At 39.4% G+C, this 15,928-nt stretch overlaps 1 protein-coding gene across 1 annotated transcript in view; it reads right to left on the bottom strand.

Moving 5' to 3' along the window:
* Positions 1-221: 221 nt before the first annotated feature.
* LOC139719358 (uncharacterized) overlaps positions 222-15,928 on the bottom strand; it is a 38,992-nt gene continuing 23,285 nt past the window's right edge. Inside the window, exons 3-5 of the mRNA XM_071630772.1 lie at positions 11,506-11,629; positions 1,819-1,993; positions 222-715 (exon numbers count right to left, since the gene is read on the bottom strand). Of these exons, the coding sequence (XP_071486873.1) occupies positions 222-715; positions 1,819-1,993; positions 11,506-11,629 (793 nt within the window). The remainder of the gene's footprint in view (positions 716-1,818; positions 1,994-11,505; positions 11,630-15,928) is intronic.

Raw genomic sequence — 15,928 nt, 5'->3', positions numbered from 1 at the left:
TCAAGGAATATACGAATGGCAAGAATGCATGGGAAAATCTGTGTGTAAGCCATTACAGGGTAATCGCATCATAGACTCCATCAATCAATCAGTCACCGTATATAATGAGAATCATAGTCAAAAGGGTTCGTTTGAATAGAAAGTCATGACGATCTCCACAAACCGACTGAGTCAGCCATTCTTTATCACGACTTCTGCCGTCAATTTTGAACTCTACAGTTTCATGAATCCACTTCAATTTCGTCACCTATCTCGTCGTCTGCATTGTCATGGCTTTCATCACTCGACGAGGAATCTTCCATCCACTTTCTCGGTTGTTCATCTTCGTCTCTGCATCCCCTGTTGCCATGGTGACGATCGTCTGGCGAGTGGCACTCCTCGTCAGCTGACCACACCCCACTGTCTCTCGCATCTGCCGTGGCTTCACGACCGAGCTTGGAGTCGGACACGTCGTGTGGGTAGTGCTGCGCGCATTCGCTGCCGTTCGATGCGCGTATGCTATTGTTGTTTTGGCTGAGTAGCCTCGCGCTGTGTTCCTGCGCCTTTGCGCGTAGTGACGCGATACTGTTCGACCGAATCTCTTCGGCGCCGGTCATCTTTGTCTCACCACGTGATGAGGAGTCGCTCGCCATCTTTCCGGGACCCTCCCTTGTTCCTACTTCCGAGTTGTTGCTTTCCGGCGTGCCATCAGTTTCCAGTGATTTTTTATGCATGCCTATAAAACACGAACAACACAAACAAGACAAGTTACAAATTAGTACAGTGATTATATTTTGTATCAATGCCGAAAGGAAAATAATGATTATTCAGTTGTCATGCATGGTTGATTCAATTACTAGATGAAAAATAGAATTTCGAGATATTTCTTAAAAACCACCTGAGAAAGGGACAGACTAATGAATCTTGGAAGCTTGGTGACATGAAATACGTGACTCGTAAATTCATACGCTGAACAGAATAAAAAAAATTGCAATACATGTACTACATTCAACGTTTCTTTCTGACTTTCGGTCGTCTGCTATCATTTTTTAAGCTGAAATATAAGTGATTATGCTACTAATTATATTGGGACAAAGGATGTTTTAGCCAAAATTTGTAGCTCTTTCTTGATCAACGCAATTTTCGCAAATTTTCGTCAACATAATAACGTATTGTTATCAATGCTTAGATCTAAAAGATATAGGCCCTACATTCATGTATCAGAAGTAGCTGTGCAAAAAAAAAGAAAAACAACAAACAAATAGATATTCTGCTTTTATTCATCAAGCCATCACTAGGCTACCAAAAATGTATACAGCCCGAAAGTTATGGCTAAATTAAGATATTTCTTGAAATTCTAACATAAAGATTCTCCTGTGTCTGTATGTGTGAGTGTGTGTAATGTGAAGTTTTGCACGAAGTGTATAATCGGGCCTATCAATCTTGTTTGCGTCATTCTCTTTAGTCCTCACTATCTGAAGAAAAGGAGGGAGAACAAAATGAAATAAGAATTAAGAAGAACAAGAAGAAGAAGGAGAAGATGATGATGATGATGATGATGATGATGATGATGATGAAGAAGAAGAAGAAGAAGAAATAAGAGAAAGAGGAGTAGGTTGTGGCACAGAATGGTTCTCGAACACTACGATATGATTATCATATTAGCGTATGACAATCATTCTATCAATGTCGCATTTTACAGTGTGAAACGGATGATTAATTTATTGAGTAAATACTCCCGCGCCAAATACTCTCGCTTTTGGGTTGTTCGGAGTCTTTTTTTTTTCTGCTTAGATACGCCCAGTTACCCATCGAGTGATGATGACATGATGGATGTACCTAGGAGCCAGGGGGCGCAGCTCTCGCCCTCTTTAGCCGCCTTGAGGATGCTCTCCGGTAGGGGTAGCGAGTGTCGCACCATGGCCCCGTACAGTCCGTACTCCGCCATCACGCTGCTACGGCCCCAACACTTCTCCTTCTTCCTCCACTTGGCCCGCCGGTTCTGGAACCACACCTATGGGATGCGACACGAAATAAAGAAGTCAGACTTTAATTTCATTTTGATTTTGATTTTGATGAGATTGGAATGTATGCATTGTTCTTCAAATACGACAGCGAATGGAATCAGGATGAAAAGCATTGTACAAATTTTGTAGTCCATTCTCATCACGTTGTGTTCATTGATATACCAGGGCTCGACATTACCAGTGGCCTGGTAGCCCGGGGCTACAACAAAATGATGTGGGGCCACCAAATTCCCGAAAAGGCTATCATCTGGTGGCCCTATCCGACGACTATAGAGTCAGAATATATTGTTATGTTTCCTTTTATTTCGGTCTGCTATACATTTGTTTAGGAGCCACTAAAATTTGAGATTTAAAGATTTTAGTGTCCTTATTTGGCCATGAAAGAAATAAGTTAGTGTCGAGCCCTGGATGTACACTATAGAATGTCAGTAGGAAAACAAACTGTCCATTAAAGTGATGGAAAAGAAAGAGGCCCTCATAATCAGAGTTTGACCTGGATGGCGACCTCATTTGAAAAATTAGAAAAAAGAAGAGATAAGAAATGCGATACAATGTATTTGGTGGGAAAGAAAAAATATATCACTAAGACAAAAAAGGTGAATACGGGGAAATGGATTTCTGGTCTTTCCCTTCCCTTGTGTCTATTTACAGATTGTTATGTCTTTCTTATAATCATTATTGCATCATAATGATCGTGGTAAGTGCAGATCAAAGTAGTGCATGGTCAATGAATAATATTACGATAATTCATGATTATGATGTTGACAAGGACTAACAACTATGATTGTGGTATAAGCATAGTGCTGATGATGATAAAAATAATGATGATATTGACAATGATAATTTTGAGTGAAAAAGATAATTTTAGGGGGCTAAATGGGAAAGAAGTGTAAGAAAGCATGAGCATTTGCAATTATTCTGAAAACAAACAATTCGGCCAATGAACATAAACTCACGTCCATCGGAAATAACTCTTTTTTTTTCTATGATACATGCAGCTCTGGCGATAGCCCGCAGCACTAATAACACACGCACACATACACACACACACACACACACACACACACACAAACACACAATTTGGGAAAATTTCATTCAGTTTTTTTCCTTGTACAACACCTAACATCTTAGAAAGGATTCTGTAATTATATAGGCTGTACTTTCATAAACTTTTTTTTTCAGTTTTTTTCTACAAATTTCACAAATTATTCCAGGTGCATAATGACGCAAAAATTGTACCCTATAACTCTTTGCTCTCAGCAGGATTAGTGACCAAATCATGCAGAGGGTTTCAAATAAGGAATGCTAAATGAATCATCAAAAACAACAATGCCTCTGATCGGGTTACTTTTAAATCTGCAGAAATGACGCGATTGCTTTGGATTACGAGCGACACTTCCTTGCATATGATGGATATAATGCGTTCGTAATTACGAAACATTTAGGAGGGAGCGAGAAAGCTAAACATAACACAAAAGGTGCCTGTCATTTCGCGTAAAGTTGCAGTCACTATAGTCTGTGTGCGCAATTGATTGTTACGTCAAAGCACAAAACCATTCACTCCTTTTCTTTCAGGTTAGATTTTACTTTAAAGTGAAACGTGGTAAATAGTAAAGTAAAATCAGTAGTAACAACTAATCTGATTTCCAGACCAAGCACTTTTACATAGATTATAGACATAAAATGAATGTATGTTTTATGCTACACCATGTTTACGCTGAATCATATTCACAACTACACACACATACAGTCATGTGCGATTATCATATGAATATGATTGTGTAATATATGCATATTATATGTCTCCAATAATAGATTTGTTATGTGTAAAACAAAGTAAGTTTTGATGTCAGTCATCTTATCAGACGTTAATCCGTCAACATCGCTCTTCAAGTTAAGAACACAAAAGAATCAAAAAGTTTGGACAGCTAAACTTCATCAACCTGCATAGAAATAGAGAGTCACCGTTTGTATATGAAATGCTATTATCGTCTCCGCATATATAAACTCAGCCACTTTATTGCCAAAGATGATTATTGTCTTTCAGTATTGGAAAAAAAAGGCTGTTTATTGATCAGTGTATAGATTGGAATCTTCGCCGGGGTTCTGCAATAACTGGTCGAACAAAGAAAGTCATAAATTAACCACTGTCCGTTGATCGATAGATCATGATCGATAGATCGGCAATTACGAGTTTTTATCAATTACTCCACATCTAAAGCTGATTGTGTCTAGCACGCCTACCCAACTTACGCAATCCTTTGATCATTGTACTCTTCGTACTATTGATAACGAACAAGGGAAAGAAAAAGGACGGAAGAATGGAGACCACAATATAAACGGGTACCTCTCAGATGCAGGTATGAAATACGCAATTCAGATCACAGTCTTGTCGTTACTACCACAGTGAATGGAAACGTGGTACATGAGTGTCCTGCATTTTTAAACGCACGGTCCGCCTGTCTCCGCAGAGGTTCCATTCATTCCCGCACGCTCCTTCGATGGAGTAGCTACCATCGTCACTCTCCACCGCTAATTGCCTCCCAATTAAAAGTCAAACACGGCAACGTGTACGTTGCCTTCGCCAGGTAAGTTCCCGATGTTAGATTATTCATAAAGTCATTGACAACGCAGCCTCGTCATTAAAATGTTCAACAGTTTGGTTTCATTGTTACAGCAGGCGTTCTGATTGAAAGGGAAATGGTTGTAATTGTAATTGGCCATTCAGGTTCCTCATACGGTAAACAAGGCGAGAGAAAACGTTGGTAATGAGTTTAATGATCGAAACGGCACGCTTAAGGCATCCTTCTCTATCTTGGCGAGAAACCGAAACTGTTGATAAGTTAACCAGAAAATGAACTACTCTTTTGGTGAATAATGTAGTCGTTCAAAAAGCATGATTCATTTTAACGGAAACTTGATCGGCCAGGAAAATTTTAAAGCAAAGTGGCCATTCATGTTCCAGCGTATGTTTCACTGACTTCCCGTCATCTTATTCTGTGCTCATGTGTGATTGTAAACTGTGTACGTGTTATGTACATGTATCCACGTATTTGTGTAAGTTGTGCTCTCTATATATTCAAAAGTATAGCTCTCTCTCTCTCTCTCTCTCTCTCTCTCTCTCTCTCTGTGCGTGTGTGTGTGTGTGTGTGTGTCTGTCTGTCTGTCTGTCTGAGTTTGTTTATCAGGCCTCTGTTGACCTATTCATCCATGAGGAGCAAATGTTGGCTACACAGCATTTCGTCAAGAAATGTTAGATCTGCAACCGAGATCAAATGCAATGGATTAACTTGAAGTTAAAACCGTAGTAATTGAAGCGGAAGTAGTCAGTCGCAATTAAAGCATTGGCAGAAGCAACATTTTAAGTTTAATATGAGAGGTAGTTACAGCATCGGTGGTTAAATAGATCACTATCGCCTACACTATGAGATGCCACAAACGCCAACAAAACGATGGTAAATTAATAATAACTTTTACCGGAAATCCTCTCAAAACATATTGTTTCGGAGGCCACGGTCATTATACTACTGACTCCGGTAGCATTGCTAGATAGGGACTTCTTTTTTTAGGTCAAGATACTTATGGACCTATTGCACTGCAATTCCCTCGATACTTTCCTATTAGTACTACAAGTGGTAGCTGTACATGTATAGTTAAAGTTGCAATAGTAATAGTTGTATAGTAGTAGTAGTAGTAATCGTATAGTCGTAGTAGTAGAGTAGTAGTAGTAGTATTGTATAGTAGTAGTAGTAGTAGCAGCAGCAGTAGTAGTAATAGCAGCAGCAATACATTGCGGGAGAATCCTGTAGAGGTGGAATTGGTGATCGTTGTAGGGTTTTTGCAGTGATGGCAGTGGTTGAAGCAGAAATTGGTGACTATGGAAGTTGCAAGATATATAGGTGGTAGTGGCAGAAAACAGTAATCATGGTAATAACAGTAAAAGTCAAGTACTGGAATTGTAATATTAGTGGCGGTGGTGGTAGTAATAGATTTAATAGTCTTGTGATACAAGGAGTATATGAGCAGATAAGAAAGTGGTATCTTGCGTCATAGATAATCTTCAAATCACAATAGGCCTGTATACTTTCCACAATTTCCGCTCCACAGTATTTATTTGTAGGTCGCTTATAGATAGATTCTGGCCCTTTTTAACCTTTCTCGTGTCAGTGTCAGTTGTTTCCTTAATCCTGGTCATGCCCATTGTGGGAGCCGGGCGCCTTTGAATGTTTCTACAGATAAATGGCACTATATAAATGCTGTTTCATCATCATCATCAAGCAAAGATCAGGCTAAGACTTTGTAACAAGTGTAAGTGTCCAAGCACAATAGATATTCGAGTAATGTTCATTCAAAATAGTTCCGTATTCGTCAACTCCTGCTAAGTTTGTTTGTTTGTTTTTTGTTTCGTTGTTGTTTTTTGGTGCTTCGATCATGCGTTGTGTCGATTTCGGCGCAAACTCTATAATACTCTATTACAATGCACCTAAGAAAAGGGAAAATCAGTACTTGCGATGGTTCAATTATTGAAAATAACTATATGGAGTTTAACCATCCCTCTTTCCTTTTCCCATCAACCGAGACCACCTCTCTAACTCTTGTTCTGATTTTCTCCAATCACAGTTATCTTTTTTTACTTCTTCACTGCTTATATGGATTACCTCTTATCAAATTATTCCTAATTCGCGCAGTTATGACGTCTGCGTCATCGGTGCTTCTTCACCAACATGTCGCACACGATGTTGAGATCGTGCTCGGCCAGCGGAGCAGCAAATTTGTGTCCGGATAACCTCTTCGTTACCCAATACATCAATCCAAACTCTCCATCCCCCGTCCCCTCCCCGTCCCTCCCCCTCGTCCGTTCCGTCTGTCGCTGGGGCGATCTTCACCTTCGCTCCATATGCATGTCTTCCAACGAAAACAGACAAATTTGCAAATTAAATTTTCGGCACACACAATGTAAACAAACACAGCGCAGGGGAGGATGAAAATGAGCTGGAGGAGATGGAGGAGGGCTGTAAAGCGGGGAAATAAAAGACGAAGATCCCAAGAAGGAACGATTTTCTTTATCTCTTCTTCTTCTTCTTCTTCTTCTCCTTTTTTTTTCTCTCTCTCTGAGGGGAGAGGTTGTAACGAATTAGACGCCAGGTCCGAAGGAAGGTACGGTCCCCGAGCAAACACACCCCAAGCGCAGCGCTGAGACAACAAGCATGATCCGAGTTGATTTCCCGAGCGAACTCTCTCGCCATCTTCTTTCTCTTGGAGTCAAATTGTTTTTTGGGCTTGAGTTATTACAACGAGTTAATCAAGCGCCCGAGTCGGACCTCATTACGACAACTTCGCGTCATTTACTCAAACACTGGAAAATTGTTCATTTGTCAAATTAGGCCCCAAATTGGAAATTAAGTACGTCACGCTCGCTGTGCCTACGGATTAGCTTTTTTCTTTTTTTGGTCTTCCTTTTTACCTTCTTCCTTCTTTCGTTCTCTGTGTTCATGTAACCACTGGGTAGCTCAGGAGGATCCTGCGCACAATTCAATCGCGTCTTTATCTTTTTTCCAGCACGACGGGCCTGATTACAGTCACGCCTACGCGCGTGCATTTCCCGCAGACGAGGACTGCTGGCCTCGAACCTTAAAACTAAAGGAATCCCCGAGGCAGCGTGCGAATCATCAGCGAGTCTCTCCGAAGGGCATGATTTCAACTGTCCCTCAGCGCCTGACTGAACTTTAACGCTTGGTTATCCTTGCGATTAGGCATTAACATCCAATCAGAGACCTTCCCCGATCTCTCCATCTCTCCTCCCCTTCTCCCTTTCCCCCTCTCTCTTTATCGCTTTATCTATCTTTCTACCTATCTTTTTCTCCTTTCCTCTCTGTATCTCCTTCTTTCAGATGAGTTTCCCCGTCGCCTGTATTTTAATGCGCGCGGGACTAGGATGCGCTACAAGCATCGAAGTTCCGGTATAGTCCGGCCCCGTTGCCAAGCAGCAACATCCACCAAAGCCCCTTATCCACTCCCACTCCACCCCCTGCTTGCCTGCCTGTCCAACACCATCATCACAAACACAAGAAAATGCCTTTGATCAAAATCAGGTCAGAGACGCGGGCGCACACACCTTAGCGCCATTTTGATAATTAATTTGATATTAAGACCTAGTAATCAGCTTAAATCCCGATTGGTAATAAGCCGTCCCGGGGATGTCATGCTACGCCGAACCAAATCACACAAATGCGCAGTCAACACCAGGGGAAAGGCGGCGGGGAGGGTCGCAGGGGAGCTCCGCGTAATTCCGGCCCGAAAATCGAATCCCGTCGAAAACTAGTTTCTAGTTTATACATTTGCAGAAAATAGGACTTTTGCCCTATCACCTTGTCCGAATCTCTCTCAGTGACAGAAAGTGACTATTTCTTCTTCTTCTTTTTTTCTCCTCCTTCTTCTTCACCCGTTTTTCAGTCATCACATCCGTGCATTATTTGAGTAACTCCGTCGAGCGTCGAATTCGGACACCGAATCCAACTTATATGAAACGATTCTGACCTAGTTACATATTGCATTTTCATAAATAACATTTAGCATTACGTCAAACCCAATCCCCGTCATCTCACGACTGTCACACTTTCCATTTCAAAAAAAGGACATTACCAGCCAGATTACACACCAATGAGTGATGTCACTTGCGAGAGGTCATCAAGTTACATTACCCTTTGTAAGGGTGCATGCTACTTGAAAACTTTTATGACCCACCGTGGAACCTTTTCACATTCTAAAGATGACAGAACGTATAAATATGACATAACATCTCTCAAATACGAGATATTCCGTTTTATTCAGAGGCTTGTTTCGTAACATACCTTAACATATACCTTGGAAGTGGGCGTAAATTTAAACCAAACTTATTTGCCCCTCGGTGTCGTTATAATGTGAAATTAATAACTTATTGGTAAGCGCTGTGCAATAATTCACCTCTGCGCTCGTGTTACTGTGAAAACTGTCTTCCCCAAGTAGAGTTATTACGGATTGAAAATACAATGTCATGTACTGTGGAGGAAACCTGATTCAAAAATCGACTGTTACAACTTCATATACCGGTTTAATACATTGGCATGAACTTGATTAATATAAGCAAAATATGAATTGATGATTTCTGCGTCGAGTTGGTTTTTGTGTGTGTGTGTGGTTTTTTTTTTTTCACTGCAATTGATTGAAAGATTGCCCTTTATCGACGTAAATAGGTCTGGTCTTGTGAATATAACGCCTGTCTGGCAAACAGGAGCTGTTGGTTAGAATCCCAACCGAGTATGTATGCCCATGATTAATTTTCATGGATACTATTCAAAATACTGAATAATCGGGGTGTATTTACGTCGATGAAGGGCAATTTGTATGTAACTTGCAATAAAACATACAAATCACTTCATGTTTAAGGACATTACAAGTATTACAGGAATGCATATAATATGGAAGATCTTTGACTTGTTCTATTATAATGAAGACATGATGGATTCTGTGTAACACTGAACACAATGCAGACGATTGCATGTGAGATATGTATTCAATTATCTCTGGATCATTTCTTTTTCAAGAAAGAATTGACGTTTCCATATCCTCAAACAGTGAATCTTTGTCAGCTGTTTGTGAAGAAAATTAATGTTTGGGGCGTTTTTGCTTCAGATATCAACTTGATGTCCACATCGAAATGATCACAAGATCTCAGCAATGTTTGATTCTCATTGGAACATCACCTTTGTTGTTGTTTTTTTATAGTTCATGTCGAATCATGGAACAGTAGACAAGTTAAACTTTATATCAGCTTCATGGAACATATACGTGTACATAATATGGTGAGTGGGTGCAAAAACTGCTGTATCTAGAACTCCTTTCATTCTTTAAAAAAAAAATCAAAATCAAAAGCAATGGATTTCCTTCTCCGCAGCGCTGATATCTTGAATCACAGTAAAATTTTGAAAAGGTAAAGTACTCCTTCCTATACCTTTTTCTTTTTTGGCAAAGAAAAGTCATTCCGTCAAAAGATTAGGTTATCATGATGTGTTCGTGTATGTTGGGTTTTCTTAATCCTTATTGTGAAGATGAAGGTAAAAAGATGTTTGTTTATTATCAGAAGAAGGATTTGACAGATAAACAGTCAGAATTCTCAAGGAAATATCGAGAAAAGAACACACACTCGCACATGTTAATAAAACAATTCTAGTTTTCTATCATATTGTGTTGTCTTCATAATGTCGTGATGGTGATATGTGATACATTTTATTTTTTCCTACCTGATATGGTGGAAGAGTCTTAGGACTCCTATAGGAGGGCTGCTCATGTCTTTGGAGTCATTGCCATCACGTGCTCTATGTATGCGCAGATTTAGCTCAACTCTTTCCTGCTGGAAAGAACACAGTGTCTCACAGTGTGAACACATTGTGAACACAGTGTGAACACAGTGTGAAATCTCTTCACACTGTTAAATTCGAGCGTTCTAACATTGTGAACACAATGTATTGTGAATCGTCAATTCACAGTGAATCATCAACTTACAATGTGAAACACAACTTTACGATATGAATTGTATGTGAAAAAATCACGCCACATTGTGAAATCATCTTCACATTGTTAAATTCGACCGTTTTCACAAAGTTGACAATGTGAACACATTGTGGACACACTGTGAGACACTGTGTTCTTTCCAGCAGGGCTTGTTTCAGACAAGTGACTCTAAAGGCTTGAATGCAGTGGTGGTTGTATACCTTCCATCCAACCTTTTAAATAAATTAGCCTTCAACAGAAACACTGCAACTAACACCCGTCAGAGCTGGCAGTCTAACCAGGACAAGAAAACGGCGCCAAGCTGGACTCCAAAACGCACCATCCCAAAGTCAAACAATGAGTAAGACATGACATTCATTTATTATTTGCAATAAGCCAGTTCGGGGTTCAAGTTTGCGCATGAGCAGAAAAAAGTCATTTGTACTGAGAGACAGGCTGGTTTTTAAATTCAATGAGATCATATCAGCATCTGTGATGCAATGATTATTCATGTAATCCGTATTAATGGTGCCTGCCAGTAAATACACCTGACAGCATCAACGTTGCAAGATTGGTATTTGGCAATGTTAACAGAAAAAAAAATGTTAATGCATTCAATACAGACAATGAAATAGATGCTTCCCAAAGTTTTTTTTTGTGATTGACGAACAATACTGGTCACTAGATATTATACGCAGATTCATCCTTTGTTTGAATACGAGTTCCATAAATTGCTATGTTGGGCAAACTGATGCATTATGCCGCTTTGAATGTGCCTAACCAACTAACCAACTGATAAAAATGAAAGGTCATTTGTACCCATGTGCACATGAGCTATCTCCGAACTGGCTTATTGTTACAGTTATATACGATGTACTCAATCCCGATCTGAAACATTTTGGTCGGGGTGAGTTTTGTTCTGCACTCTCTGATGCCCTATGTTGGATGGTGCTACCTCCCTAGTACTCACCTGTATTCTGTCCTCGGGAAGGTCTGTCTTCAGCGCCAGTAGCTCCCGGGCGTACACGTCGGGGTAGTGAGCCTCATTGAACGCCTTCTCCAACTCATCTAACTGGTATGACGTAAAGATAGTCCTAGTTGGACAAAAAAGAAGAGAAAAAGAAATACATGGAGGAGGAAATGACGTATTGCAAGAGCATGAAGAGAACAAATAACTCACGTATACGGTTGCAAGGGGGTTATTGATCTGTGGTAGATTTATCCAATAATGGCCACAGATCAATATGATACTGTGATTCAAAGGACACGAAAGTGCACGGCACAAACACAAGAAAAGCATAGTTTAGAAAAAAAAAGTATCTTACACAGAAAGTGTATTAAGTGTCTGACAGGTTCTTCTTTTTTATTGACTGTTTGTGATATTTTACTTCACATGATATATGACAGATATCATTGGAAAATGACAATATCATGTACACTGAAAATATGCAGACAATATCGCAATAACACAAAGATATATCGGAATGATCGATTTTGACCAAGTACGCGCACACACACACACACACACACACACACATACATGTATATATATATATATATATATATATATATATATATATATATTCATTTATGTAAATAAACATATAACATTATATATATTATATGTTTGTTTGTTTGTGTGTGTGTTACATCAGTGCTCCGAGTGACAGAATGGATAGCGCTCCTGCTGTATAATGACTTGCATTTATCTGGATATCTTTGTTAGAAACGAATTCGGACTTTAGAATCATTACTACGACACCGTGTGCATATTTCTTTTATTCTCATAGCAGTGACTAGCTCGATTCATTAATATTTCAATTAATCACGGTGACACCCAAGCTTAGTTTGAATTTTGAACAAAAAATAAAAGCGAAGCAGAAGGAAAAACTGTGCGGGAAACCCACTGGCCCATCGTTTGCTTCATCCTTGCCCCCCAACGAACGTTTGGACATAATCCACCGGAAAGGGAATTGGGTGTTAGCGAAACGATTAGCGAGATGACATTCTTGCAAACTTCAGGTTTCGAGAGAAAAAAAGAGAACGTAAGGTACACCCGCATTATTCATGATTGTACTCCACGACTAATCACTCAAATCTAAAGTATCGAATTTTGATGAATTCTAGATGCCCCTCCCTCGAGAGGAGGGGAAAATAGGCCCGATGGGGGTGGAGAGAAGTTCTCACGTTACCCCTTTGACAGATGGCTGGTCATAACTTGGTTACCAATCGCACCCGGGCGATAATTTTGCGTGTCTTTAAACTTTCTTGCCGTGACATCGACCCGCTCACCGAGTTGCCACGGGGGCCTAGCCCATTGGATGTCTGCTCTCGACTCCGCTCGTGACATTGGTCTTGGGATAGTTTTCGCGCCCATCCGGACGCAAAATGAGATCACTATTTTGGCTCTTCACCCCCCTCCTGATTGTGATAATTATCGGGCGCATCCTTTCGACCACGTGACATGCGCCAGGGCTGATGATAATTTCAGCAACAGATCTCTGTTGCATAGGAAAAATCAGAGCAAGAATTGTCATGATCGCACGCACCGTATCCAATTTTGGACCCTTTATACCAGTTACAACTTCACCGAATACTGTAATTTTCAATTGAGAGGGAAAACGTTGTCTTGTACATGAGAGAAGTACAGATGATATACAATGATATTTTCCCACATATAGTTGAATTGTTATTGACTATATTGCACGAATTTCAATTAATCATTTCAAACAGAAGGTCATGATAAACCACAATGCAAGTTTCAGGCTGGTATAGGATTATGGATCACTGCAATGTAGGCCCATGTTACTTTGTTTGTTTTTTTACTTTAGACACGTTATTTTTACTTGGTGACTCCTACCTCACAAAAAGAGTTTAAATCATTAGCATTTCGGATCGTTAGCAATATCTTTGAGTGTGTGTGTGTGTGTGTGTGTGTGTGTGTGCACTCATTCTGTGCAATTATAGCAACTACACGTGGTGAATTCTCGCAGCATTTTACTCTATAACTCTCCCTATATCCCATGAACATTTTGTATTGTCTATTTAGTTTTCATCCCTATTTGTTTTCTGGTAATATAGGGCCTTAGTTTTGCAATCTGATCTCTATTAAAGCAATATTTCTGTATATTTTCTAATAGTACATGGCACTGTGCAACGTTTTGTCAGTATGAGACATCGTGTAAATGTCACATTCCCGTCTATAGTGAGTTTATACCTAAAACAGCTTAATCAATAGTCAATAGTCAATCAATAGTAAAACATCTTACTTGAAAAAAAACCCAACAATAACAATTACAGCATTGTATGTAATTACCTAATGAAACGCGCGTTAAAATAATAGATGCTGCCTGATGCACTTCATTTACTATCTCTCAAGACTCTGAAAATTATGTATAATATTACGCTGGAGGTGTTTATAAATCACTTGTAGTAATTGAAAGGGATTTGCCTATATACCAAGTAGATTTTATGTACACGAGACACCATGTAATCCGATCATATTCAGCACATAAGCATCATAATGTCATCATTGAGAATTGAAATTAGTTGGAACTTCAATTTTTATAGATTTCGATCACGTAATAATGATTTTGAGCTGTCCTCGACAGAGTACCTCTGTTTTATAAAAAACAACAACTTATATTGATCATGTCAATAGGTTTATCGTTTAGCATTAGTCTCCTATACAATAATCATACCAGTTTTTATAATGTGAATATATACATAATCTCCCTTCAATTCGTTTCTCCGTTTTAATTGAAAGACTGAAATAACATCAATCAGTATCCTTCCTTCATTCGCAGTGTTCCTACCAATGGGATCAAAGTCTTCGCATACCTCAAATAGTACTCTTACTTATGAATCCTTGTTTGCCTCACGTGATCACTGGTGATAGATTGAGTTCAAACATTGAAAGCAAGGAAGAGATTAGCCTTGAGCAGCATTAGCAAGAATTCGTCATTTGCATTGATCCAATGTTTGTTGTTTGTTTGTTTGTTTTGTTTGTTTTTATTGTGCAGAAAGACCTGAAATGTTGTAGGTTTATTTTTTCTATATGATAACTATATTTCAAGGCTATTTGTGGCTTTATCACACCAGACACAAGGGTGTTTACAATGTAACGTTTATGTTTCTTAAGTAATATTTTCATGCTGTTGACTGCGTTGTGCTTGCATTATATGCATAATTTATGGGTGTATATCTGAGAGTGTAATACATGACTCATGATAATAACATGCGTAATTTTGAATGCACTTCGAATACGTGTAAGTGTTTAAGACATTAGTATTGGTGGAGGACAGAGTAGTTGCATTTTGCTACAAACAAACATTGCCTGGGAAGTTAGATACTGGTGGTCAAAATGTTTTATGCGTGTTTGAGTTGTGTGTATGTGTGTTGTGCGTGTTTTTCCTTTTGAGTATTACTCTATCTCTATAGTGCATTTTCAGCTTCATTTCCTTCTTTATTTCCCTTTCTCTCTCTCCCTCTCCCTCTCCTTCTTCCCCTCTCTCTGGTCCGTCTCAAAAAACATAATTCTGCCAAAGTAGCCTTGACGCATACAGCAATCACATCAAATCAAGTCGTCTGATTTTATTATCTCATTAGTGAGAAGCCGGAAGAATACGCCTTTCTTCAGGGAGCACATTTGAAAAGCCCGGTGTCCACAAGTTGGGCTATTCACCATTGTGAAGAAAGTACTATTACCCCCCTCTGATCGAACTAATTGGTTTACGGCTTGCTTCTCATTGCTCGTTACAGACATCAACTCCTTGCAGCGGACGCGTAATGGACAGAGGGTGTCTCGCCAAGTTGACGCACGCAACATCCATGATTGCGTTATGTGTACAATTTGGTATTTGGTAAACTTGGTGTACAGGAAAAGTGTGATGATACAACAGAGTATACCGTCGCTCCATTTCAACATGCAACAAAGCAACGGTCGAGTCTGCTCGCTGGGGAAAACGTGAGTTATGAGAATTCACCAACTGTGCTTTGGCGAGTTCGATCAATTTATCTTGTTTTGGGTATCTTTTCTTTTCTTTTCTTCATGCAAACTACAAGCTTTCATACTGATTGATGAAAAAATAGTCTTTTATATTTTTGGATCAGAAAATGATGATGTTCATTTACTTCTTTTTTTATCGTGAAGTTATTTGGATAGCAATCAACCTATACAAAGATCTGATGATGGTTTCGAAAAATAAGTAAAATAGAAGTCTAATTATTTTGTAACTTTTTCGAGCAACGTTGCTCAGACTAACAGCGCTTAATGTGCTATGTTTACGTGTGCTTTTCCAAAAATGGCATACAAGTATCCCGGAACTGTCGTTGCCTCTATGAGAGTCCGAATCAACTGCCAGCAACGGAATGAAGATTTGATTGGCTTTGTT

Source organism: Diadema antillarum, unplaced genomic scaffold (genome assembly GCF_040938485.1).
Source record: "Diadema antillarum isolate AM-2024a unplaced genomic scaffold, OU_Dant_1.0 scf00000109, whole genome shotgun sequence".
NCBI classification, from domain to species: Eukaryota; Metazoa; Echinodermata; class Echinoidea; order Diadematoida; family Diadematidae; genus Diadema; species Diadema antillarum.
This window is presented reverse-complemented; position numbering and strand designations above follow the sequence as displayed.